The sequence below is a fragment of the Lissotriton helveticus genome, chromosome 5_1, assembly GCF_964261635.1.
Source record: "Lissotriton helveticus chromosome 5_1, aLisHel1.1, whole genome shotgun sequence".
Classification (NCBI taxonomy): Eukaryota; Metazoa; Chordata; class Amphibia; order Caudata; family Salamandridae; genus Lissotriton; species Lissotriton helveticus.
Window position 1 is genome coordinate 437,582,189 of NC_136065.1, and position 27,720 is coordinate 437,609,908.

General features: G+C 46.0%; 1 protein-coding gene across 1 annotated transcript in view; it reads left to right on the forward strand.

The window, feature by feature from the left end:
* The window catches only part of LOC144754622 (inositol 2-dehydrogenase-like), a 190,528-nt gene that overhangs the window by 113,143 nt on the left and 49,665 nt on the right, over nt 1-27,720 (forward strand). The window contains exons 7-8 of the mRNA XM_078642640.1: nt 15,300-15,407; nt 20,588-20,706. Coding sequence (XP_078498766.1) covers nt 15,300-15,407; nt 20,588-20,706 — 227 coding nt within the window. The remainder of the gene's footprint in view (nt 1-15,299; nt 15,408-20,587; nt 20,707-27,720) is intronic.

Consider the following 27,720-nt stretch of genomic DNA (forward strand, 5'->3'; position numbering starts at 1 on the left):
ACACATCTGCTGGACATGCTAGTAGGTCACCCGTAGTGAGCAGTGTAGGGTCGCTTCTTTCTGGGTAGCCATGTCAAGGACCTGGGATTGAGTCTTTTGTTTCCAGAGAGCTTCCGCTGCTCCGTATTCTTGATGTACCAGAAGGACCTGAGGTCAGGCTGGGCCTTAACTCGCTCTGCATTCTTCAACTTTCCCCATAGCCAGCCCTACAGTGTGGCCTCCCAGATCAGGAAGTAGCACTTTTAGGGGCTCAAAAGAATATTTCCCCTTGGTCTTGTGGGGACACCGGTATGTGCCCCCTTTCAATGAAATACCTTTCAAGAGGCAGTCTTCATCCTTAACAGAGGGTACATCATCGAAACCTCCCTGCTCCCAGTACCCCCCAAGGCTACGCAGTGCAGTCTGTTAAAAGTTTGGAAAAACAGGAGTACAATCCCTCAAATAAGGTAGAAGATGATGGCTCACCGCTCTGTGACCAATGCCAAGCCACATATTGGGGTAAAGTCGTACAGACCTGTGTCAGCACGGGGCTTCTCCTACAGTTTTGCCTGTTATACTGCTTTTCCACGGTTGACTGCCAACCTCGCTGTCTGTGGTCTGCCGGAGTATTTATGCTTGGGCCCACTCCTGATATTGCAGACCTCTCTCTGCTGTTTCTGTTGACATGTGCCATCCTTGGCTGCTTCATAGGCTGTATCATTCTGTGCAGCATTCAAGATGGCTGCCCAGGCGGGGATCCGAATCTGGGCTCCCTTCACTTCATTCACAACTTGCAGCTCTACCCCAGGCGGGTCTGAACTCCTTCGCATCATACGGCCGTACTTACTGGTTTGTACCTCAATAAATCCCTAATTTTCTCGTGGTCAGAGTAGGAACCCTCCACTAGAGCATCTTTATTGCTCCAGGCCTCATATTAGTTTCATATAAAAATGCCTGCAACATTGAGTAAGACCACATGGAGCCACTAATATGGAGTATTTTATGATCCCTCTTGCAGTCAAATAATCTTAATGTATTCAATATATTTCAGATCCTTATCTCTTTTCTTGAAATTTAGGACTGGTTTTGTCTCAGGATAATTTTCTAAATGCAACTTTACAGCAACCTGGAATATAGTGAGGCCTGGATTTAAGAAGATTAAGGGCCCGATGTAGGTAATCCCAGATTACCGATTCTTAAATACCGAATCATACCGATTCGCTATTTAAGAACAGGCAAATGGGATGTAGGTAATTTTTCTTAAATAATTACCGAATCGGTAAGTTTCGGTAATTACCGAATCGGTATTTACCGATTCGGTAATTGCCATTTATTCCTATGGGCCTCGTGGTCCATAGGAATGAATGTCAATTACCGAATCGGTAAATACCGATTCGGTAAATGGGGGAAACATTGAAGGGTGGCAGGGTGTCACTTTGACACCCTGTTGCACCCCTCAAATGTGTATGGGTGCACATGTTGCAGACATACATGCCCTAAAGGCATGTATGTCTGCAACATGGCACTGTTGATAAAGCAAAGAAAATGCTTTTTCTAAGGTTTTCATTATTTACCACCAACTTCTAGTTGGTGGTAAATAACGAATCCTAAGATGGGAAAAGCACTCATTTGAGTGCTCCCTACATTTCAGATTCGGTAATTTACCGATTCGGTATTTTTAAGAATCGGTAAATTACCGAATCTGAAATGAAGCCACCTACATATGAAAAGCCTAATTCCGGTCGGTAACGGCCGAAATTAGGTATTTTGGCCGTTACCGACCGGAATTACGCTTCCTACATCTGGCCCTAAAAGAAGTGCCAAATGTGGTTTTTTTGTTTTTTTTTAATGAAGGCGTTTCACTGTAAACCCTGATTTCTGAATGGTCACATTCACTGACTGTCTGAGCTTTTGTGTCAAAGGGAATTATTTGTATTTTTAAATGACATGGCAAGTCATTGCATAGCGAGAGAATAAAGCTAACTGACAGGCCTCTTGATAGGCTGCTTACTGCCTCAGATTCCCTACCTGATCTTGGTTGGTCTCAATCAAGATGCTGTGCAGTGTGGCTAAAACATTGACAATGCCAAGAGGTCTCATAGGTGACACCAATTGGCTTGACAATGCTTTCTACGCTTGAGAGCAGAGAAGAGGTATTGAGACTTCCTTACAAAATAAAATCCAGTTCACCAAAAGGCATGTGCATGAAGTCAGTCCTACAAGCTTGTGCTCTAATTATTACTCATAGACTTACAGAGATTACTTTTGGGTCAGCTCTTGCTGGATAGAAAGCTGTGGCAATTACCCGTGCTTAAAACGTCGCCTTGGAAAGCCCCATTAATCAAAATTACCATCCCACCACATATCTTGCCCAGGCAAGGCAATGGCTTGTCTGGAAGAATCCGTTATTCTGCACCCTTGAAGCTTAATTTGCACTGAAATTGAGGCATTGAAAGCACCCTAGCAAAAGCTGTAAAAAAGCTATAGAATTATTAAGGACCATTTTTGATGACAGTGATGTGGTGGCAAACTCTTAAAGCGTTGTGCGATCATTTAGTGCCTCCCACCATTCCATTATATTCACTGCAGTCAGAGAGGACAGTATATCCGGGATCCTGTCAGTCTGGTTGATATGGTTTCTTACAGGCCACAGTCTTTATCTTTACTTACCCCCTTCTTGAACTAAAACCCATTGTGGCTGTCTCACAGGACTAATTGCTGCTACCATGTTCTTCACGATGTATGTAGGACCTGTGGCAAATCTTATAAGATTGTTTGGCTGCTTTTCAATTTCCAGTGCAGATGATGATTAAACCATTTTTATTGGGTTTTATCAACTATAGACATTTAACAGTTGTAGCAGGATAAGAACAAGAATATGTGGCGTTCTTATATAGACATTAACAATTGTAGCAAAGAAGAAGCAGGCAACACTCTTTAGGCACATTTCACTTATAGTACACGAAAGAAACCAAGGTTCAGTGCCTGCACAAACAATAGGCTAGGAGTGAATTCTACCGGCTCATACTGATGTAAAATGACAGAACCATTCAGCTACATGCTGCCATGTCAAATTGTCTCCATATATGTCCTAAAAGGATGAGGGCACCCAATGAATGATAGGGTTGGGTTGCAAAACTTGGAAAAAGGAACTATGGGGATGCACGAGCGATAATAGTGTAATACTGCGAAACAGAGTTTGGGGGTTCATGTAGCGTGTGTGAACTCTGTCATATTGTGATGGAGAGGGAGGGTAGCCAGGGAACTAAGACCTGTAAATGTATCAGGGTGAGGGAGGGAGGATCTCTTCAGCCAGGTACTTGTACTGTGTAAGCATAGTGTCCCAGGCAGCAGCAATAGGATGTTGGCTATACGACCGGCCTCATCCCAATACAGTGCAGAGGTTTTTGCTTCTCCCCATCTAAGTAGTGCCGTAGGCCATATAAAGAGAGCCGGGAGTGGGGTGGGGTGTTGGGCCTTCCATTGTGTAGTTAAGAGATGCTTGGCCAACAGGAGGGCGAGATTGGTGAATTGCATCCATACCCTGTGATTTTTTGACTGTGGAAAATACCTAGAGCAGTAGCCTCCCTTGAATTTAATGTGGTGGTTTCTGTGACCGTGCTCAATGAAGCATGTCCCAAAAACTTGCTATTTTCCGTATTCCAGGTAGTATTCTGTTCGAACTGTTATTCATAATGTTCTTCATGTATTTTAATGTCGTGGTATGAGTGCGAAGTAATTATCGTGTTTATTATGTATTGTATTGTGTCCAGATTATAGTTCAGTCATGCCACTCTTTTCAAAACTGCGTCAGTTAAAAACCAGAAAGGGTCTGCTAGAAGAAGCAGTTCCTGTCCCGCCTAGGGACAGTCCAGGTCATTTCATGTATCAGAAGCATGGCATAAGCGCCATATTGTATCTAGATTTATGGGTAGAGTATACCAAACAGTTAGAAGAAAAGTATAGATGGCCCGTATCGGGTACATGGGATGCCGAGTGCATCATGAGAGTAGAAGAAGCATTATGGAAAAAGAAAGCCAGACAGTCACAGAAAGATGCCATCGAGTTATGGCGCAAAGAATCTCATAAAAGAACCGAAAAAGAAATCAGAAAGTCAGAATTAAGTAGAGAATCCTTAGAACGAGCCCAAGAAAGGGAATTAATCGAGATAGGTGAACGAGTCAAAACCGAACAGTCAGAAAGACAGAGGCATGCCCTTATTAAGGGTATGTATCCTCTTCTTGCCGAGGGCTTGCCAAAAGCAACCCCGGAGGCATCCAGTAATTTCCCGCCACCATTAGTTCCGACCAAGCTACGTCACAAACCGACCGCAGATGATATTTTCATTTCGTCCTATTTGGACGACACAGTCCCAGAATATGCAAATCCTGTTCCTACTCCGCCAGTCCCTGTAAATCAGGCACTTCCCGCTCCTCCAGACACCGGAGTACCTGTTACGGTACCCCCGGTCCAGCCCGCCATACAAGTCCAGCCTACATTTCCATTTCCCACTCTGCCAGGACGAAGAGCATCAGTAGACGACTCTAGTTTAGGGGCCGCAGGGGGAGGTCCTCCTCAAACCCCGCCGCCACCACAAGCGTTTAACGTTAGCCGAATTACATGCACAAGCGTCACAGCGTACGCCCAGGTATCAGTCTGTTGCAGAAATAAGAAAAGCCCTTACCGAATGTGGCTATGATCCAGTCCCAGGCGAGGATAGTATGGTTTTGTATTCATTACGCGTGAGAAAGGTGACCGAGTATCTAGTCACCCTACCAGATATGAAAGAAGATCTAGACAGAATATATCGTTTCATCCGTACAGGGAATGATCCAGAAAGTATTAGTGAAGTCATGTGCCAAAGAAAAGTTGAAGTCCAGCTCATGATATTAAAGTTTCTGATTAATTGTCTAATAAGGGAACAAGATTATCCGACCAAAGATCGAGCCGAAATGAAAATCCTGACAAGGTGGAGTGATAATATAGCCGAGGGTAAGCACAGAACCATCAGTAGTATAGAGAGTATGTACAAGAAGATTCGTAAAGAAATAATAAGGGTACACGAACAACGTAAAGAAGCACAAGTAAGCGAGAAAGAAAATGACTCTTCTACAGAAGAGGTAGAGGACGAGAATCCCGACAGAATAGCGTATGTAGGAAAATCTAGATTTCCAGATCGCCATTTGCGCCTAGAACACAAGTCAATTTTTCATCATCCAGCACCAGAACAAGGTTCTCTGGAACAAGTATTTCAAGCTACCGATCACATACTGAAATCACGAATCGGTTATAGCGAGTTAAGTACCATGCATGAACAAGAACTAGTCCGATCAGCAGTCCGATGGATTACTGATTCTACCACTTTTCCAGACGAAATAGTGGCACAAATGTTTCTGAAAATGCCCCCAGCCGAGCAGCGACTGGTGGGTATGTATATGATCCAGCACCTCATTACATTGTATGAGGGTCAACATTCAGATCCAGGTCCGTTACACGATGTCCTGAACGAGTTACTCCAGTACAAATGGAAAGGTTTAGGTACTGATTTAATTAGTGTCATTCTAGAACAGCGCCACAAATATAGTATGTTTTTGAACCCGCATTTTGTTCATGTCTCACCCCCAGAAAGTAAACCCTTTTACATAGACAGACAGAATCCATTACGAGAAGTGCATCCAGTTAAGACAGAGGGTGGTGAAATGCAACGAGTGTTTGTTTACACCCCGATCACAAAGATGGAACTCTTAGAGATGAAAAAGTTAATTCCCTGTCATGATAAAGATCCAGCAGGGTTCCACCGAGAATTAAAAGACATGCTCCGTATGGGAGAATACACGTATCCAGATATTATTAAAATGTTAAAAGTCTTGTTGCCCGCAGGGGTATATGAGAAACTCAAAGAAAAAGAATGGGAAGTGGGAGAGAAAAAGATCGATTGGGCAGTCCTAGAAGCTGAAGACAAGGCACGAGTACCAGGTACCGGTCTTGGAGATAAATGTAAAGAATTACCAGAATTATTAATACAAGTTTTACCCAGATTATTGACAACTAGAAAGGAAGACTGGGATGCAATCTCAGCCTGTAAACAGAAACAAGACGAAGATATTAGTGATTTTTATTCTAGATTCGAGAAATGTTTTAGTATCAACAGTGGCCTCAAGACAAGTAGCGAGTCATACCCTCATCTTTTTGTTACTAAATTAGTCGAGAATTCAAGTCCACAAATTAAAAAACGAGTTTTGAAAGTCGAAAGTACCTGGCAAGCTAATACCCCGTCCCAAATGCTCCAGATGCTTCAATACCACCAGAATAGAATCAGAGAAGAGCAAGATCACGAGAGAAAACGTATGAAAGACACGAAAATGAAAGTACTAGTTGCACAATCCGTTCCTCAAGACAGTCAGAAAAGGGGTCCAAATCAAGCCAGTCATCCTGCAGCTCCCGTTAAAGGGAACTGCAATTATTGTAAACAGCCAGGTCATTTTATAAACGAGTGTGCAGTTCTGAAACACAATATAGCTACCGGTAAGACTAAAGAAAGACCACGTCCGCCGAGACAAGAACAAGTTACACAGACTCCTCAGTCACAGAATGCACCACAGACAGTTACAGCACAGCAGCCTATCGCTGCAACACAGCATGTTACACAACAGATGTACCAGTATGCACAGTCTGAGTATCCAGAGTATCAACCGTATTCATGAAACAGCCTAGAGAGGGAGGTAGGCTTGCCTCTCATCGAGATACCTGTAGATCAAGAAGGTCCCTATGTTCACAGTCAAGTATTAGGGAAAGACAGAAAGTTTTTGATTGATACAGGGGCAAGTAGGACCACCATCAGTCACGCCGAAGTTCCAGGGGCTCCGCTCTCAGGCTCAAGAAATGTTTCCCTTGGATTTTCAGGAAAGCCTATTGTAAATGAAATATCAAAGCCAATTACTCTAGAAGTAGGTCCATTGTCCCGCACTACTGATCTGTTACTTACTAAGTCATGTCCAGAAAATCTATTAGGCATTAAAACACTGAAAGAGTTAGGTGCAGTTATATGCTGTTCCCCAGAGGGAATACGACTGTTCCTACGTGACTTCAAGGGTCACTATGTATTACGAGATTTTGATCCAAGATTGTCTAATGTTCCGCAGCATCTATGGGCGCAAGGTCCAACTGATGTCGGCTTTATGCAAATCACACCCCATCGTGTGACTCTCAAGCCAGGTGTAGTGTTACCACGAATAAGACAGTACAGATTGCCACCTGAGGCTGTAGCAGCCTTATCCAAAATTATTGACGAGCTCATGGCTCAAGGAGTAGTTGTAGAAACTGACTCCAATGTATGCAATTCTCCGATCATTCCAGTCATGAAACGTACTGATCCGAATGCACCTCCAGTATATCGTTTAGTGATTGATCTCCGAGAACTTAATAAATGTATTATTCCCCAGTACCCAGTTGTCCCAGATATCTCTTCCCTATTGACAGCCATTGATTCCGAAGCCTCATTTTTTACAGTCATAGACCTCAAGAACGCATTTTTCAGTGTCCCCATTCATCCAGACAGCCAGTTTCTTTTCGGATTTTGTTTAAATGGAAGGAGCTATATGTTCACACGCGCTCCTCAAGGTTTCACAGAAAGTCCTAGTATTTACAGTCAAGCACTCAAGAGACAACTAGACAACATTCACATGCCAACTGACACTGCCCTGCTCCAGTATGTCGATGATCTCCTGATCACAGCCCGTTCTGAACGTGCTTGCGAGCGAGCATCCCTTACAGTCTTGTATTTCCTAGCCGAGATGGGACACAAGGTGTCCCCTTCGAAGCTTCAATTCTGTGTCCAGCAAGTGGTCTACTTAGGACACTTACTGTCCAAGAGGGGGAGGCAGTTGACACCAGACCGAATCCAGTTAATAGCGAGTCTTCCTCAGCCCAAGACCCAGAAGGAGGTACGTGCTTTTATTGGCCTTACTTCTTATTGCAGACAATGGATTCCTCAGTATGCATTTCTAGCCAAGCCACTGATACAGTTAACGACACAGGAGGAAGCCGTATCGACTGTCCTCCCTTGGACATCTGAACATACACTTAGTTTCAATGAGTTAAAGAGGGCCCTATGCCGAGCTCCAGTTCTGGCAACACCGAACTACAGTAAGCCTTTTACACTTTTCGTCACTGAACGTGAAGGTACAGCATTATCTGTCCTCACACAAGATCAAGCAGGACAGTACAAGCCCTGTGCTTATTTTTCGAGCACATTAGATCCTGTAGCCCAGGCTCTGCCTGCGTGCCTCAAGTCAGTTGCAGCCACAGCACTAGCTATCAGACAAAGTGATTCCATAGTATTAGGACACTCCCTGACAGTACAAGTTCCACACTCCATGGAAGTTCTTTTAAACCGAACACAAACTCAGCACTTGACAATTGCACGTTTAACAGGTTATGAATTGACACTGTTCCAGCCACACATAGAGATCAGACGCTGCAACGTTTTAAATCCTGCTACACTGTTACCATCAGTTACTTCGAATTCTGCCACACACGATTGTGTGGAAGTAGTTAACATCATGACAAAGCCAAGACAAGATCTGACAGATATTCCATTACCAGACCCCGACCTGACACTTTATGTGGATGGTTCATGCATGAGAACTAGTACAGGAGAACTAGTAGCCGCGTATGCAGTAACTACTGACACTGAAGTTATAGAGACACACCGTATTGACACCCTGTCTGCTCAAGCAGCGGAGCTAGTTGCTCTGACTCAAGCCTGCATTCACGCCAAGAACCTGAAAGTTAATGTCTACACAGATTCACGTTATGCATTTGGAGTCGTACACGACTTCGGAGTGCTCTGGCAGGAGAGAGGTTTCATGACTTCTCATGGAACCAAGATTCAGCATGGTCTCCTCATTCAGGCTCTGTTAGATGCCATACATTTACCGACATCCATTGCTATCATGAAGTGCAAAGCACATACGAAAGTTACTGACATTATTTCCCAGGGTAATGATCTAGCAGATCGCACAGCCAAGCTTACAGCTCAGACACCAGACATTCCAGTAAATAAGACACCGACATACACTCCAGATCCGACTACATGCATGACAGTTAAAGACCCTACTCAAGATGTCATAGATATCCAGTTACATGCTACTCCCGATGAAATCAAGAAATGGTCCGAACAAGGAGGGGTACAGACAGATCAAGGATGGTTAACAAAGGGTAGAACCACATGGTTTCTCCCCGACTCTATGGTTCAAGTCATTATTAATACCGCACATAGTCCAGCACATTTAGGAGAAAAAGCCATGTTAGACAGTATCCAGAATATTTGGTTCAACAAGCATTTACGAGCTGCAGCCAAGCAGAAAGTCCGTACCTGTATGATATGTTGTCAGTTTAATCCAGGCAAAAGTGTCCCGGTGGAACAAGGTGGATTCCAGCCCCCTGACCACCCTTTTGAAGTCCTTCAGATGGATTACATTCAGATGGAGCGATGTCGAGGTTTCAAGTATGTCCTTGTAGTTGTATGCGCTTTGTCCAGGTGGACGGAGGCATATCCAGTCCCAGATTACACAGCCGCGACCACTGCCAAGCAGTTGGTTCGTGAGTTCTTCCCCCGTTATGGACTCCCTAGAGTCGTATATTCTGACAACGGCCAGCCATTCTCATCTGAACTTATGAAGCACGTTTCCCTTTTGTTAGGGTACCAGTGGAAGTTTCATTGTGTACGCCATCCTGAAGCAGCCGGTCTCGTAGAGAGACATAACCAGACCCTGAAAATCCGAATTGCAAAGGTTTGTCAAGAGAAAGGTGTAGACTGGCTAGTAGCTCTGCCAGTTGCTCTGTTCTATATGCGCATGGTCGCACATTCCAGATCAGGTCTGTCCCCGTACGAGGTCGTATTCGGCCGCCCCCCTAACATGTGGGGTACTCCTAGACCCCGAAGTATTACCGATGTTTCAAGTAATATGCTGACAGATTACCTAGCTTCCTTGATGTCTGCCCTCAACTCTTGTCGTTCACAGGTTGCTGCCGCATTTCCAGACAATACCGAGGTGGCACCGCATGAAATCGTTCCCGGATCCATGGTCCTAGTGCGAAATTTCGACCGTTCAAGTCCACTGGAGCCTCGCTGGAAGGAGCCCCGACAGGTCCTCCTGGCCACCCGTACAGCCGTGAAGTTGGAGGGACGCAAAGGCTGGGTGCACCTTTCGCATATTAAAAAATTTAATGGACTGGCACCTGTCTCAAAGAACATTTCCCAGGATTCTAAAGACTGCCAAAGTACTATTCTTAAGGACTGTCCCGCAAAAGACAATGTTACTGCACCCTCCCTGTTAGAGAAAGCTCCGCAACAGGAGTATAAACTCAAGTTAAGGTCTAGTAAAATAAGTCAGCCAGTTTGATTGTCTAAGTCCTCCCCTAGGTGAAACGGTTAGACCGGTTTCTGACATGTATAAAATAGACCCCCATAGTGAGAGAGTTTGTCAAAACTCAATTCGATGTATCGTTTTTCTATGTTTCATATTAGTTCTCAGCATTATGGTTTCCGGCACCAGTTATGCATTTTACCTGTATTTTCCCGTTTCTCATGTAAATAAGTCTTCCAATGCTACAGTAGAGCACACGTTTAGTGATCTACCTCCTCATGAACTCTCTTACCGCCTCGCTATGCGTAATAATTCTTTCATCCGCATGTTACATTATTCACACCAGACCAGCAATGCCACTAATTGTTGGGTGTGTGGTCGACTCCCCCCTTTCCAGACCCCGAAGGGAGTTCTGCCACTCTTTCCTTATCCATTTTCACATAATGGTTCGTGTGGAGCATGGTCCACGTTAACGTCATCCTCAACAGATATGTCTTTTCTTAACAGTACATGTTTTCCAGACAAGCAAGGTCTTCCCCACAGAACAGGGTTAGATCTAGAAAACGAAGTTTACAATCTAGGTAATTATTCTTCGAATTTCATGGTCCTGAATGTTCAGTCTGATTCCACTCCAGACTTACCTGCTATTTCAGTACTACCAGTCAAAGGCGAATTATGTGTTAGAAATAATGGTTCCGTACATGTAGGACATAGCGATTGTACTACTATTGTCAAGTATAGTGACAGTGGGAAATCTATTTTCAAAGCTTCACGTCATTCTTATTTTATTTGTGGTCAGACCGCATATGTTCGTCTGCCCCTCGATTGGGAGGGAACCTGTTACATTGCCTTCCTACTGCCACCTGTTTTCCTAGCCCCATCTGATTATCACAGAAACACACATCTAGTACACATTAGACATAGAAGGGAGATCGAGTCCCCCATTGTCGATTATACTGAAACTGCTCTAGAACAGTATACAGATTTCAATAGAGGTTTCTTCTTCTTTATAGGACCTATCCAGAATAGTAAGTTAATCCGTAGGTTAACCAGAACCCTTGAAGCAGTAGTCAATGAGACTGCCTCTGCCCTAGGTAACTTAACCGAAGAGCAATCTGCTATGAGATTTGTCGTTTTACAGAATCGTCTCGTCCTTGACGTCATATTGGCCGATAGGGGCGGGGCCTGTAGAGTCATCGGATCCAGTTGCTGCATTTTCATTCCAAATAACGCGCCGTCTGTTTATTCAGCTATAACCAGACTCCATAAAATTGCCCATCTGTTACACCAAGACCCAGGCACCTGGACATGGTCCGGTTGGTTCTGGAATATAATTTCCGCTTGGGGATGGAAAGTCTTGTCTTTTCTAGGTATTGCAGTAGCGATCATATTCAGCTGCTGCCTCTGTATACAATGTGGCCCTGCGATTTGCGGCATTTGTGCTACCTCTTGTATTCCTAGTCCCAAGCCCCGTTCTAAAACCCGTTCCAGGATAATTCGAGACGAGCAAATGATACTGTATGAAATGATAGATGGTATCATAAATATTGATGTTTCCTGATGGAAACGTAGTGACAAGGAGGGAATGTGGAAAAGTAAATTTTGCCATGTTCTGTGTCCCTACGCGTCCTCCATCATATATTATCTGTGCATGATTGATATGCATATGTATTCCCCATTTTCGATTAAAGACGCAATTACAGTTGTGTCCACCTCTAGTATGCCAATTTCCAGTTCTCGTGAATACTACGAATATCAGGCCTATGTAAAGTTACGTTGCCACGTTTCTCAGTGTGCACGTTATTCCATTGTAAAGTCCCCGTTTCTAGGCCTCAAAAGGGCCCGGACACCAGATTCAGCTCCTGTCTCCTGAAGCCTCACTGAGGAGCGATACAGCCCCCACCTGTATCCTCGACCCTTCACTTACTTCCTGCCTCGCAGTGCCCGGCTCAGCCTGGCTCTGCCTCTGAGTCTGCCAAGAGTATGTTATGATTCCAGTTATCAGTTCAGTCCTCCTTCTCTGCATTCCTAAGCTACTGAATCGCATCAATAGTTTCCGTCATTGTCTAGCCTTTACGTCTCCATGTAAGAGAAATACTGCATTTAATGGTCATTTAATATTCTTCATCACGCACTACATGTAGAATAATGCATGCTCCAGTCTTAGAGTCCGTTAGCCTCTCCCCTCCTGACTCTTAGTTCATATCAACATGTTCTCTAAACATCAGATACTAGATACTGTTTAGGTACATGTCGCCCTGACTCTCCAGACTTCAGTCTCTGCTCCTAGCATAGAGTTCGTAGCCCCCAGCTTCTCCTAGTAACACGTCATTGCCAGTTTGCGCGCACCATTAGGTCAGAGGTCCCGGCTCCTTAGGTAGCCCCCTCCATGTTTCCGCCCCATTCATGACATATTCTGTTACGTTTGCATCACATGTCTATGTATACGCCTCTGTTACACCTACTTTCACCCTTATCTTTCGCGACTGCTATTGACCACACCCACTGCTCCGCCTATCGTATGTATTGTAATGCAACTGTTTTAGTATATATATTCGTGTATTGTTATTAAATGTTACGCCGATCCCGATTCTGCCCCCGGCAGTGCTGCCATCCTATTCCTGTGCAGGTTGTCCTGTTCCTGTCCTTTATGCTGTAATAAACCTGCAAACTCCTACTACCTCGAATCCTGACTCTTATTTTATTGAGCTATCTGTTATTGCTAAGTCCAGACAAACCTAGATCCGGTATTATTTATTTATATACCACAATACGACCGGCCTCATCCCAATACAGTGCAGAGGTTTTTGCTTCTCCCCATCTAAGTAGTGCCGTAGGCCATATAAAGAGAGCCGGGAGTGGGGTGGGGTGTTGGGCCTTCCATTGTGTAGTTAAGAGATGCTTGGCCAACAGGAGGGCGAGATTGGTGAATTGCATCCATACCCTGTGATTTTTTGACTGTGGAAAATACCTAGAGCAGTAGCCTCCCTTGAATTTAATGTGGTGGTTTCTGTGACCGTGCTCAATGAAGCATGTCCCAAAAACTTGCTATTTTAGGGCAGGACCAGAGCATGTGCCAGAAGTCAGCAACTTGGGTAAAACATCTAGGACAAGGGGGATTTGCTGTGAGGGACATTAGATTTAATCGAGAGGGTGTAAGGTAAGCCTTGTGAAGGATCATATGTTGGATATTTTTAAATGAGCGTTCCTCAAAACAGTTTTAGGGGACTACAGGGCTCTAGACCACTCAGTGTTGTGAAGATGTCTTGTTAAGTCCTCCACCCAGAGGCGACAAAGGTGAACCAAAGAGATGTCAGCGTGTTCCCTAATTGCTTTGTATAACCATGTGATGAGATGTCGACCTCCCATCAGGTAAAGAGTATGTATCACTGCATGGGTGTGCGGTTGTTCATGCAGTGCTCCCCATAATGAATGGAGTGCCACCAGCAATTTCCCTAATGTTGGTAACTCTTCCGGGGGAATATTACAGTGCAGATAAACAACTTAGTGTGGTTTGTCATCTAATATGTAGATATACATCCTAATTGAGTGTTGAAAGAGCCTCTCTTATCTGAAATTAAATGTCAACAAAAAGGAGCTTCTGCTGGCTAGCATACTGCCTGGCCTTCCCTGCTCTGAGCACCTCCACAGTTTTCCAACAGTTTAGATCAAATCCCTTGGAGTCCCTATGCATGAGGATCTCTTCTTTAAAGCTCAAATTAACTGTGTTTTCCTTAAATTGTTAATGTACTTTATAATTCTAGAAAGATTCTTCTATTTTTTCAGACAGAACTTCATACTTCATACTAAGATGGGCTTTGCATGTGCTGTCTCAAATCAACTGCTGTAATATTCTGTACTTTAGTTGTCCAAATTGGCACTTACCAAGCTGCAGAGCATTCAGATCAGGCCAGCTATGGCCAAATACCTGTCTGCTACTGGTATGATTACTCTTTTCTACGTGTTTTTTTTTTCTTAACTCGACTTTAAGGCCCTGCATTTGGACTTCCTTATCTTACTACGAGTCCCTCGGATTAGACACTTGGTGTGCGTGGACGCACCCTAGGGCTTCTGGGCCCTGTGCCTTAGCACAACCTTCGAATTCAGATTTGAGGTCTTCACGATCATTTAGCTTTTGGAAAAACTCTTAAAACTATCTTATTAGATGAAGCTTACAGCCCATTTGTGATCCCTTCTACTGTTTTATGTATGGTCAGGTTTAGTTTAGTCCGTTCTGTCAGGGCCAGATGCTTCTGGGGTGAGCATGTGCACTATATCAATAATAAATCAAATTATATGAAGTATGTTGTGCATTGTGGCTGTCTTTTCCCCCTTTTCTTTGTTCAAGTTCTGATACTGCCCTAATTGTAGGCCTAATTATATGATGTGATGAATCTTTTGTGGGGTGTATCCTTTGTTAAGCTATTTGGATGGCCAGTTAGACCAGAGCATGGCACATACTCTTGCCCATTGTGGGGGTCTTCATGTATTGCTTAAGAGGAGTTTGCTTAAATTGCTTTGTAAGTATAAGGCCTGTCTTCAGTCATCACTTTCTGTCTTTGATAGTATCTGTGGTACAGATAAATTCAAAACCTCTTGTAATGCAAGTTGTGATATAATGTTTATTTCAGTGGAGCAGGCTCCAAGGTAGAAACTTGTATCACTGTAGTGCTCACAACTTCAAGCGCTGGTACTGTGTATAATTCATGAAAAAGGTATAAAAAAGACCACAAACCTACCAATGATGACACAGCGGTGGCCTCCTGGAAGTATACTGATTATGTACTAATACTGTGTCATTGCTGGATGGTCAATATCAATTAAAAAGGGCAATAAACATTTTTTTTAAAGAAAGAACACAAAACATATTCATTTGAACATAAATTGAAAATTGGTGAACCCAGCTGATCTCTCCTACACCACTCACACTGTCTCTTTTTTTAACTACAGGTGGGATTTTCTATGATGCTGCTATACATGACATTGATTTTATCAGTTGGCTGCTTGGTGAGAGAGCACCGGACACAATATTTTCACTGGGACATGCCTTCTGCGTTGGTGAGCTTCTAGGCTGTGCATTATTTCAGAGATATTAGTTGTTTATAATATCTGTTACTTTCAAAATCCCAACATGTCACTGTTTTCCTATGTATGAACGATCAAGTTCTTTTTTTGGCTGAATGATTATTGGACGGAAATTCATCTTGTGGGTATTATGAATGAGTTAGTTTCTCAGTCTATTACAATTTTTCATGTTTCTGTATTTCTGTGCCTCTTTGTAGGAAGGTAGATCCCTGACTATGGTTGCCCCCAACTTTTTGCCTGGTGTTTTGCTGGTTTTCTGACTTAGTTGACCTGGGGCCCTGCTATTCAGGACCCCAGGCCTACTGCTCTCTCTGTAACATGGATTCCATGTACCTTAGGTACATATCTAATTGGATACTGAGTCACCTTATCAGTCCCTGTACAGAGTACCTTAGGTGCCCAGGGCATAGGTGTACCCAGGGCCTACCAGGGGCTGAAGCATGTATTATGCCACCCCTGGCTGGCCATCCAAAACTGACACAACTGGCTGCTTGACAGCTGGGGCAAGGTGGTGTAATCACCCCTTGCTTTAGATATAGTATACCTATATCTAACCCTAAAATGGACACACAGATCTCCTATCAGTCACTCCTATGGCAGGCCTTGACAATCCTGAAGGCAGAGTGCTTGGAATCGTGTGAGATAGTACTCTGGCATGAGCTGAGCCTGTCTGCGGCTTTCGGGATCCATCCCTTAGCCGTTTCCATGATATCGCATACCATATACTCTTAAGTGCATTATAATCCTCGCGGTTATATGCCAACTCTGGTATCGCTTTATCAAAACATGTCGAGTAAGGTGTCATACGAATTGGAATACTAACCCCTCGCCAATTCTGGCGACGGGGTTAGCATTCCACCCTTCTAGAGGGACACGACATGTATGTAACCTGTAACCCCGGTTAAAGTCAGACAGAGCCTTAGCTCCACAAAATGGATGCTGCCACCGAGACACAAGTCTGCCCTCCTGCTGCTGGGAGTCCCCCCAGCCCAGGAGGCAAGGACAAAGGGTTTCCTGCCAGGGGCGGTGCCAGCACCGTCCCAGACAGGATTTTGTGTATTCTAGGTAGGCAGGGCTTTAGAGGAAGGTGACTGCAAGTGGCACCCCGGTGCTCACTGTGCATAGGCCGGCTGGCACCAGTTCCAGGGGCACTCCAGCCCCTGGCCTGGGGAAAGCCCACCAAAGGAGAGGGGTGTAACCACCCCCCTCCTAGTCCCACCCATAGGGCAGGACTTAGTCGCGTGCCAGCCCCTTTTTGCAGGATAAAGGTAGGAACTGGCCCCCTTCCAGATCAGATCATCTTTGAATCCTGAAACTACTTTCTGCAAGAAGGAACTCAAGACTCTTCTCAAGATTTCTCCCTTGTGACTAAGGAGTAGTCACCCTGCAGCAGCAGGCACCAACCAAGTATCGCGGTTTGTTGCCAGTCTCTCCTTCGGATCAAGACTGCTCCAGCACGACGAGAACCGGCTTCCCTGGCACCTCTGACCTCAACCTACATCATCAGCCCAGCTGTGATCCGTGGGTGCGACGAGACCTCGAGGGACCGGCCATCTTCAGAACTGCACGACGCTTGTCCAGCACGACCCCCGAGTGACCCTCGACTGAGTGCTTTGGGGTAAGAGAAGCCCCGACCCTGAGCAGCTCCAGCACCGAAGTTCAGCCCCCCTGCATCCACGAGATCTGCGTGGGGCCCTTCTGCTCTTTGCTGCCAACCGCGTTGTCCATGTCGCTTGCCCGTTGGCTAGTGACCCCTTCACGACGCTCCACGACGACAACTACTGCTGGTCTGGTTGCTCCAGACTAGCCCTTGCTCCCCTCCAACAGAGGAGCACCCTGGACCCTCCTGGTCCACTCAAGACGCCATTTTAGGTCCACCGCGTGGGCCTTGCATTTGCCAAGACTTGTTGCCCAATCCTGGGTCCAGCGACGTCGACAGCAAGAACCTTCGTGGGACAGCTCGCACCTCCATCCTGGTCGCCGACAACGCCTCCTGGTCCGAGAGACTGCAGAGCCCAGCAGCGCCCACTCACCTGGCTGAGGTGACTTCGTCCGGTGCCATCCTGGTGCCCACTCAAATCACTGGCTAGTGATTCAGAACTTGGTCCCCTCTGCTTACAGGTTTCTTCTTCCCTGATCCAGGCTTGGATCACTCCGAACTTTCTTCACTGGCCGCCTGCCAGCAACTCTTTCTTCAGGCTCCTGGATCTTCAACGAGGGTTTCCGACGCAACTTCAACCCTATGCAGCCGCAGCCCCTGGGCTAGGTAACCTGAGTACTCCGGTGCTCCAGCATAGTCCAACACCCTAAGTGTTCGGATCCACTCTTGTTTTCGACCCACCTAGTCGGGTTCGCCCGAGAACAGTAACTTTGCAACTGCTAGCCTCCATAGACTTTTTCCCGCCTTACGCGTGAGAGTTCCCACTCTGCACACGACGTCCACAGGCCTCCTGCATCTAATCCCAGTGTTTAGAATTGTAGGCCTAGCGATTCCTGAGTCTAGAAAAGTATTACTTACCTGCTAGCAAGTTCGCATTCCACTTACTGTGTATATGGTTTTTCGTGCCCCTAGGGCATTTGTGTAAATTGTGCGACTTAAAGTATTTTCTTAAGAGTTTTGTTATGTGCTTAGCTCCCTGACTCATAAAGAGTTCAGGGTAGTCTTGTTATAAATAAATATCTGTTTATTTTCATAACAACTTGTGTGGTGTCCTTTCACTTGGTGTTCAAGGGGTAATGTGATGGTAAAACAGCTGGCTTAACACGCCCTCTAGAGTCTTAGCCTTAGACTGCTCGTATCCATGCTACTAGGATAGCTGGTCTATAAGGTTGACTTACAACCAATCATCAATAAGGGTTGTTTGGACTGATACAGAGTGCTCACTAGTGAAGAAAGTTCGGAGTGATCCAAGCTTGGATCAGGGAAGAAGAAACCTGTAAGCAGAGGGGACCAAGTTCTGAATCACTAGCCAGTGATTTGAGTGGGCACCAGGATGGCACCGGACGAAGTCACCTCAGCCAGGTGAGTGGGCGCTGCTGGGCTCTGCAGTCTCTCGGACCAGGAGGCGTTGTCTGCGACCAGGATGGAGGTGCGAGCTGTCCCACGAAGGTTCTTGCTGTCGACGTCGCTGGACCCAGGATTGGGCAACAAGTCTTGGCAAATGCAAGGCCCACGCGGTGGACCTAAAATGGCGTCTTGAGTGGACCAGGAGGGTCCAGGGTGCTCCTCTGTTGGAGGGGAGCAAGGGCTAGTCTGGAGCAACCAGACCAGCAGTAGTTGTCGTCGTGGAGCGTCGTGAAGGGGTCACTAGCCAACGGGCAAGCGACCTGGACAACGCGGTTGGCAGCAAAGAGCAGAAGGGCCCCACGCAGATCTCGTGGATGCAGGGGGGCTGAACTTCGGTGCTGGAGCTGCTCAGGGTCGGGGCTTCTCTTACCCCAAAGCACTCAGTCGAGGGTCACTCGGGGGTCGTGCTGGACAAGCGTCGTGCAGTTCTGAAGATGGCCGGTCCCTCGAGGTCTCGTCGCACCCACGGATCACAGCTGGGCTGATGATGTAGGTTGAGGTCAGAGGTGCCAGGGAAGCCGGTTCTCGTCGTGCTGGAGCAGTCTTGATCCGAAGGAGAGACTGGCAACAAACCGCGATACTTGGTTGGTGCCTGCTGCTGCAGGGTGACTACTCCTTAGTCACAAGGGAGAAATCTTGAGAAGAGTCTTGAGTTCCTTCTTGCAGAAAGTAGTTTCAGGATTCAAAGATGATCTGATCTGGAAGGGGGCCAGTTCCTACCTTTATCCTGCAAAAAGGGGCTGGCACGCGACTAAGTCCTGCCCTATGGGTGGGACTAGGAGGGGGGTGGTTACACCCCTCTCCTTTGGTGGGCTTTCCCCAGGCCAGGGGCTGGAGTGCCCCTGCAACTGGTTCCAGCCGGCCTATGCACAGTGAGCACCGGGGTGCCACTTGCAGTCACCTTCCTCTAAAGCCCCGCCTACCTAGAATACACAAAATCCTGTCTGGGACGGTGCTGGCACCGCCCCTGGCAGGAAACCCTTTGTCCTTGCCTCCTGGGCTGGGAGGACTCCCAGCAGCAGGAGGGCAGACTTGTGTCTCGGTGGCAGCATCCATTTTGTGGAGCTAAGGCTCTGTCTGACTTTAACCGGGGTTACAGGTTACATACATGTCGTGTCCCTCTAGAAGGGTGGAATGCTAACCCCGTCGCCAGAATTGGCGAGGGGTTAGTATTCCAATTCGTATGACACCTTACTCGACATGTTTTGATAAAGCGATACCAGAGTTGGCATATAACCGCGAGGATTATAATGCACTTAAGAGTATATGGTATGCGATATCATGGAAACGGCTAAGGGATGGATCCCGAAAGCCGCAGACAGGCTCAGCTCATGCCAGAGCACTATCTCACACGATTCCAAGCACTCTGCCTTCAGGATTGTCAAGGCCTGCCATAGGAGTGACTGATAGGAGATCTGTGTGTCCATTTTAGGGTTAGATATAGGTATACTATATCTAAAGCAAGGGGTGATTACACCACCTTGCCCCAGCTGTCAAGCAGCCAGTTGTGTCAGTTTTGGATGGCCAGCCAGGGGTGGCATAATACATGCTTCAGCCCCTGGTAGGCCCTGGGTACACCTATGCCCTGGGCACCTAAGGTACTCTGTACAGGGACTGATAAGGTGACTCAGTATCCAATTAGATATGTACCTAAGGTACATGGAATCCATTTTACAGAGAGAGCAGTAGGCCTGGGGTCCTGAATAGCAGGGCCCCAGGTCAACTAAGTCAGAAAACCAGCAAAACACCAGGCAAAAAGTTGGGGGCAACCATAGTCAGGGATCTACCTTCCTACACTCTTAACCTGTATTTACAGAGGTTTTCCCGGCTCGAATGCACCCCCCTCCCCACACTGCACGTCTTCTATTGTCTTGTTCAATATAAGGGAGTAAGCAATGTATGAACTGCACATACTTAATCAGTACACTTGTGCTAAACATGTCATGATTGTCCTAATCTGACACATTACTCACCCCAGTTGCTTTTGATGGGGTAGTTTGACTGGCTCAGAACTTTTTTCCACCCTATTTCCATGTTAGTTTTTGAGAGTTGACTTCTGCATTTACTTTCCTCTTTTGCTTCACAGACATTGCCTCTCTGAAGGATGCAGACACAGTTGCGATTAGTATGAAGTTTTCAAGCGGAGCCATTGTTACCCTCGACATCAGTCAACACTGCACCAGAAGTTGTGACCAGAGATTAGAGGTACTCAATAGTGTACTCTTGACCCCAATCTGCAAGGCATGCTCAAGACATTAGGGTTCTATTTCCGCCTGCCATGTCTCTGTCTTTCTCATAACATGCTCCTCAACAGCCCTGCTCTCCAAACACTCTCCAACTGACAAGTGTCTCAGTATGACACATGGTGACAGCACTCTTTACTTGTTCCCTGCAGTGAAGTGGTCGTATTAAATGGTGAATATTAAGATGAGGTAGAAACACTTCGAAAGAGTGGGGTTTCCAGCTTGTGTGTGAATGCTTTTCAGAAGATCATTTACCTAAAGGACTTGTATATCTACGGAAGTTGAATGCTGCTGAACTGTAAAGCGCTCTGACACCCAGGCTTGGGCCTTGCTCGCGCTATAGAATACACTGAATAAATAAATACATTTAAGGTTTTTTAAAACCTTCCCAGGACTTATTAACTGGCTCCAGAGGACTTTGGTTTTGTTGTGGGGCACAATACTGGTTGGCTTCCCAGTAAGTGCCTGGCACGATGAAGTAGGCAGAGCCCCACAACCTAGTCCCTTTAAGACTCCCATTTCCTCCTCCTCTGCACCATCTCATGGTGGAAATTATCCCAGTGTTGGCAGGTCTGCATGCATTTCATTATTCCTATTTACCGATTTAACTGTGGTTTTATTCAGGGTTTATTTATCTGATGTTAAAGTATTAACTAAAGTAATATAGCCATGTGTATACATGGCACGGCATGACTATCAAACTATACCTATTGAACCCTGTGGTTTGGCTGTTGGGGAGGGAGGTGAGTGCGGAACCCATTTCAGCACATGGATACATATTTGACTCCTAATACAGGAAAACACAGTGACAAATCAGCAATCTTTGTGTCGACCTGAATGATACAAGTGTCAGATCTGTAAATGTTCTTCTATCATCCTGCTGTGTTCTTGCTAAAAAATCAGTGTTTTGACATTTCTTGTTTTTTAGTAACTATCTAATTCTTACTCACTTGAACTGAACAATCTATTATTCACTTGCAAATTGAAATACGGACTCAAGCTTGTACCTGCTTATAGCTGATCTCATCCTCTTGATGTCATTTTGAGTGATTTTATTACAGCAAATCATGAAATAGAAGCAAAGTAAAGTTTGAAAAAGACAGTTGGGAACTAAGTGGATAAAAATCTAGGTACAGTGGAATTGGAGAATAAATGATTGCAGAGTTTGCTGTAGATAACAAGAGAATGAGTAAACATGAGTGGTATTAACTAGGAAAATACAGACCTTGGTGTAGCTCATTGTATGGCAGAATGAAAGGTACAAAAAGTATGTTGAACTGTTAGGAACATAATAGTGGTGGGAACAGCCGATAAAACAGAGGTGATGGAGTTTGGGCAGGGCCGATCCCTGTGGAAGGACTCCTGGTGGCCGGTTGAGGCTGGGGAATGCCCGTACCCTGTCTCTAAGGTCAGAAACCTCTGAGTCATCTTCGATGACCAGCTGAATTTTTCTGCCCAAATTAACAGTCTCACTTCCTCTTGCTTCTTTTTATTAAAAACCCTGAGAAGATGTTTTCCATTTATCTCACAATAACTGCAAAAGACAGTGGAGGTGGCTCTCTTCCTGTCCAAACTGGCCTACTGCAATGCCCTTTTTCTAGGCATTGATAAGACCCAGATGAGGAAACGGCAGTCTTTACAGAATGCTGCAGCACGATTACTATTACACATACCTAAAGGACCATCAACCTCGGCAGGAATTAAGTCACTGCTCTGGCTTCCTAGCCAGCAGTGCGTGGAATTTAAGGCCTTATGCCTGGTACGCAAGGCACTTTACAGTGGTGGTGCCGAGGATATCCCAAAAATGTTCCTACCTTACACCCCCTCTCGAGCTATTAGATCTGCAAAGTTGGGCCTTATCCAGATTACTAAAATTAAGCGGGCAAGATGGGGTGGCAGGACTTGATCCAACTGTGCGGAAAAGCTATTGAACAAAATGCCAATGGCCATGAGATTTCAATCTAATCGGCAGCTCTTTAGGAAGGGTTTGAAAACATGGCTGTTTACCTCCACCTAGTCCTCCTGGTAATACTGGCCGTACTCCTTTTCACATACACTAGCGCCAAGACGCCATGGCAATCGAGCGCTCTATAAACATAAATCCTATCCTATCCTAGCAGTAAACTGGTTGAACGCTGCGATGCCAATATTTATGTAGAAAATGAGCAGAGAACTGTAAAGGTAAATCATTAAGAGAAGGGATAAAGAGTTGTAAGAATAAGATAGACTATGAAAAGGCATGTGCAGTGGTGGAAGTGTGAGTAAATGGTAGTGGCGAGGCGTTGAGAGTGGTTAGGTTTCTGAGTCAACAGTATTTTCATGAGATGGTATTAGACTGAACAGAAACGGGTAGTGTAAAGCGATAGGACTTTGCACAGCACCATACAATAGAAGCCTGAGCACAGGAGATAATAAAGATGGAAATTTGTTCTTTCTCTAACTTTGTATTTCTGATGTTCCGAACAGTTGTTTTAACCATGATCTGCTACTGGAGATGGAATACCAAAATCAGCCCAGACATGTTTATAAAGAATTTGTGTTGAAAACGACAATAATTAACATTAATAACAAAAAACAGCTAATTCATGCTTTTGGCATTTTTATGGTACAGTTATGCTATGTATTAAAACATTGTGAACTTTTCAGTTCCCTTTCTTCAAAAGTGGGACCTGTACAGTTCGGTGACAGGATATTGTCCATTTATATATGTCCTCCTTTGGGAGGACTCTACTCACCAATAACAGCATAACAATTCATGTTATGCTGCCGATGTACATCTGTACCCATATCACCTTCAATGAACACAGCACCTATAAAGACTAGTGTTGACCAGCTCTGTGAAGCTTCCTTAAAGAAAGTGAAACCATTTATCTGAGAAAGCGACTCCGGAATGTCTTTTTATGCCTTTTTACTCTTGAATCTTTATGCCCTGCCCCACATCTTCCCAGACTCCACAATAACTCCCTTAGGGGCATCCTACATTCTTCTGCATGCCTCATCAATGGCCTGAAGAAATATGACCACATCATTCCCAGCATGATGAAAATCCCCTGGCACCTTTGCCTGCCTACACTATCTTTAAAAGCAGCTCACCATCTACAGAGCCATCACAAGTGGTATAATAAATGCTGCTAAGGATGTAGCACACAAGAGCAGAAGCAGAAAAGCACATTAGGTGACCCAGAGATCATTTGTGAACCCCAAATTCAGGGAGGCCTATAGCCAATATCCCAATCTTCGGGTTCAAAGTTCCAATTGACAGCAATAACAAACCTTTCTTCCAAGCAAATATACCTGAAAAAAGTAAGAAGATGACTCGAGCCATTGTCAGCAAGTAGAAACATCTAACCAACAAAAAGCAATGACTTGTACCTTTCCTCTGAAATTTTGAGCACCCAAGTGGAGGAATGTCAGTCACAATCTTCTACAGTAGAAAGAGAAAATAAAGGTACCCAGTTGTGAGAAGTTGGCCTGATATATGATGTTTCCAGTTCTGGAACCACCTTGTATCAGTCCAAACAATCCCTTATGGTGTCTGGTTGTAAGTCAACCTTATTAGACAAGCTATCCTAGGGGTAGCATGGACTAAGCAGCCTAAAGGCTTAACTTAAGAGGTTGTGTTAAGCGAGCTGTTTTACCACATACAATCCTGTAATATCAAATGAAAGGACACCACACAAGTATATATTATAAAAATATATGTATTTATTACTAAAAACAATCCCCAGTATTCTTTATGAATAAAGGGGCACAAGCGTTAAATCAAAAGCACAGTATAACATACAAAGTTGCACAATTTTGGATGAGGCCGAGGGGCCACTCAAACCATATACTAAAAAAATGGTATAAGAGGGACCATTCGATCAGTGGTTAGGGCCTAGGGAATCGCTGGGAGCAGTCGGGACAAGCAATGCTGAAGTCGGGAAAAGCCCGCGGGATTCGGGTGCAGTGCAGAAAGTGCACGCATGCATCAATGTTAACCAATGGTGCGTAAAAGTTACAAAGTTAAAGTTTAAGGACACTTCCGCTGAACCTAGAGGAACAAAACTTAAGACACAGACCCTAGAGGTGTGTACCAGTGTGGGAACACCGGCGTTGCAATGTTACCTCACCCACAGGAAGTGGGTGCACAGGGTCGAAGTTGAGTCGGGTTTCGTCACGCAGGCTCTTGGTGCTTGGAGCTGAAAGGGCTGCAGGTGAGGTGAAGGAGAAGTGTCCGGTGGAGTCCAAGGGTGGACTCAAGTCGAAAAGTACCTGAAAGCAGAGGGGACAGAGTCTGGGTCACTCAGCAGTGACCAGGGTGGAACCAGGACGGAACCAGGCAATGTCGGGCGCAATAAGGTGGTTGTCGAGGAGCTTCTCTCCGCTGTCACGTGGGCTCTGGGGCATCTACGAAGTCCAGGAGCAGGTCACGATCTGTCCCACGCAGGCTCTCGCCGTCGGCGCTGTCGGCTTCAAGATTGGAGCAAACAACACTTGGCAAAAGCAATCCACGCGGAACTGGAAGATTGCTTCTCACTCGGACCAGGAGGGTCAGAGTGGGGGCTCCTTTTCAGGGGAGCTGGTGCAAATCTGGAGCAACCAGAATCGCAAGTCGAATTTCAAGTTTCGTCGGTACAGGGGCCACAAGCCAGCTGGCAAGTGACCGGACCAACGCGTTGAGCCAAATGAAGCAGAAGGGCCCCACGCAGCACTCATCGAGTGTGGAGGGCTGAACTTCGGTGCAAGAGTGGCTCAGGGTTGGGGCTTCTCAAACCCCGTTGTACAGCTTCGAGGGTCACTCGTGGGCTGCACGGTCAGCGGCTCGTGGTCTTTTCAAGATGGCGTGCCCCACGCTTCCGGTCGCCTCCACGGGTCTCAGCTCTGCAGGGACTGTGGATCGGGCTGTTAGAAGGCAGGCAAGCTTGATCTCGTCGATCTCTGTCGCTCGAGTTCCGGCGGGAACTGCAACAAAGCAGACGTCGAGGGCTGGATGGTGCCTGTTTGCACAGGGTGGTCACTCCTTGACCACAAGGGAGATTCTTCAGTCTTCTACGTTGAGTAGGATGTCGAAGGGTCCAGAGTTTCGTTTCTTATGTTTCATCAGGATAATCTGAAGTGCATTGGCACTGCTCCCACTCTTATTCGAATCTGGGGGGCTGGATTACCTGCTAGGTCCCCTCCTATGGGTGGGACCCAGGAAGTGGGTGGATACACCCCCTTCCTTTGATCCAGGCCGCGCTGGCACGAGGGCTGGAGTGCCCCAGAACCTGTTTGACCGGATTATGCAAGGGGCAGCCTTGTGCTCCCCATGCAGTGTCTGGTTTCTTTCAAACCTCCCTGCTACAATCCACTATCTCCTGTCTGGGGGGTTGTAACACCGCCCTGCGACAGGAAACCCTTTGTCCAGGCCCCTTGGGCTGAGTTTCGGTCAGCTTCAGGGGGTCAGACTTGTGTCTGTGGCAGAAGCATCCATTTTGTGGATCTGAGGCCCTTTTAGAAATTAACCGCATTTAAGTAAAGTAACATGTCTTACCCCTCTAGAGGGGTGGAATGCTATCCCCGTCGCCAGAACTGGCGAGGGGATAGTATTCCAAATCGTATGACACCTTACACGACATGTTTTGATAAAGCCAAACCAGAGTTGCTATATAACCGCGAGGATTATAATGCACTTAAGAGTATATGGTATGGCATTATCCTGAAACAGCTTAGGGATTTGTTCCCGACGGCTGCAGACAGGCTCAGCTCATGCTAGAGCTCCATCTCACATTAAACCACGCACTCTGCCTCCAGGATTGATAAGGCCTTCCATAGGAGTGACTCACAGGTTTATATGTGTCCAGATATAGGTTTAGATATAGGTATACTATATCTAAGCAAGAGGTGATTACACCACCTTGCCACAGCTGAGTGATCAGCCAGTTGTGTCAATTTAAGAACCAGCCAGGGGTGGCAAAAGATATGCTGCAGCCCCTGGTAGGCCTTGGTGGCACCTATGCCCTGAGCACCTATAGTGCATGGTACAGGGGCTGACAAGGAGTCCGTTTCCAATTATGGTATGTACCTAGGGTACATGGAATCCATTTTACAGAGAGAGCAGATAGCCTGGGGCCCTGATTAGCAGGGAACCAGGCCAACTAAGTCAAAAACCAGCTAAACACAAGGCAGAAAATGTGGAGTAACCATAGTCAGGTAGCCACCTTCCTACATAACCCCCCCCCACCCAAACGAAAGGAGATAAGGCTATCCTTGGCCAGGTAAGCCTATATTGCCTGAGTGGCCATATAAGGAAGTACCTGCACTAGCATGGGTACCCCCTGTCTCATGGTCCACTAAGCAGTCCCTCACCCTTGGGGTATTAGAGGGTCTCCACCATAGGGAATCACTACCTTGGGTGTGTTTATGCAAAGTCAAAGGCTGGTTTGGATATGGAGTATTGAAGTGAGGCTCCACTAATTTAGGGCTCAGCTTCCTCCAATTATCTTCCACCATGTGTGCCTTTCTTTCTTCAGCTGAGTTGCTCTGTGCTCTCAGGGTCAACCTCTGGCTACCTAAAGCTGGAGGCTGGGTCCCTCTGTTTGGTTTGCTGGAGGGACAGTTCAGGTTTGGGCCCTTTGGGTCCCAGGTTTGGCTGTGCCCAACAGAATCCATTTGTGGGAGGTCCCTAACTACTTTTAAGGGGGCTCCCTCAGGAGTTTTTAAAGTTTTCACCTCACTGGGGCTACTAGTTTTGGTGCCCCTAATCTGTTGATGGGGGTGCTTTATTTGACAGGGGGCCCTCTGGGTCTCACTGTCCTTCTTGTCCTCTGCAGCCCTGGGCTGACTAAGGCAAGGTAGAGAGGGGCAGGTTACCTGCTCCAGACTGGGTCCCACCTGAGAAGGGTCCACTGACATCAGAGGCTCTGTCAGGCTAGGCCTAACCACCTCTGGGGCAGTTCCTTCATCAGGGGTAAGATCAGTTCCCTGAGGAGGCTGATCCTTTCCTAAAGTCTGG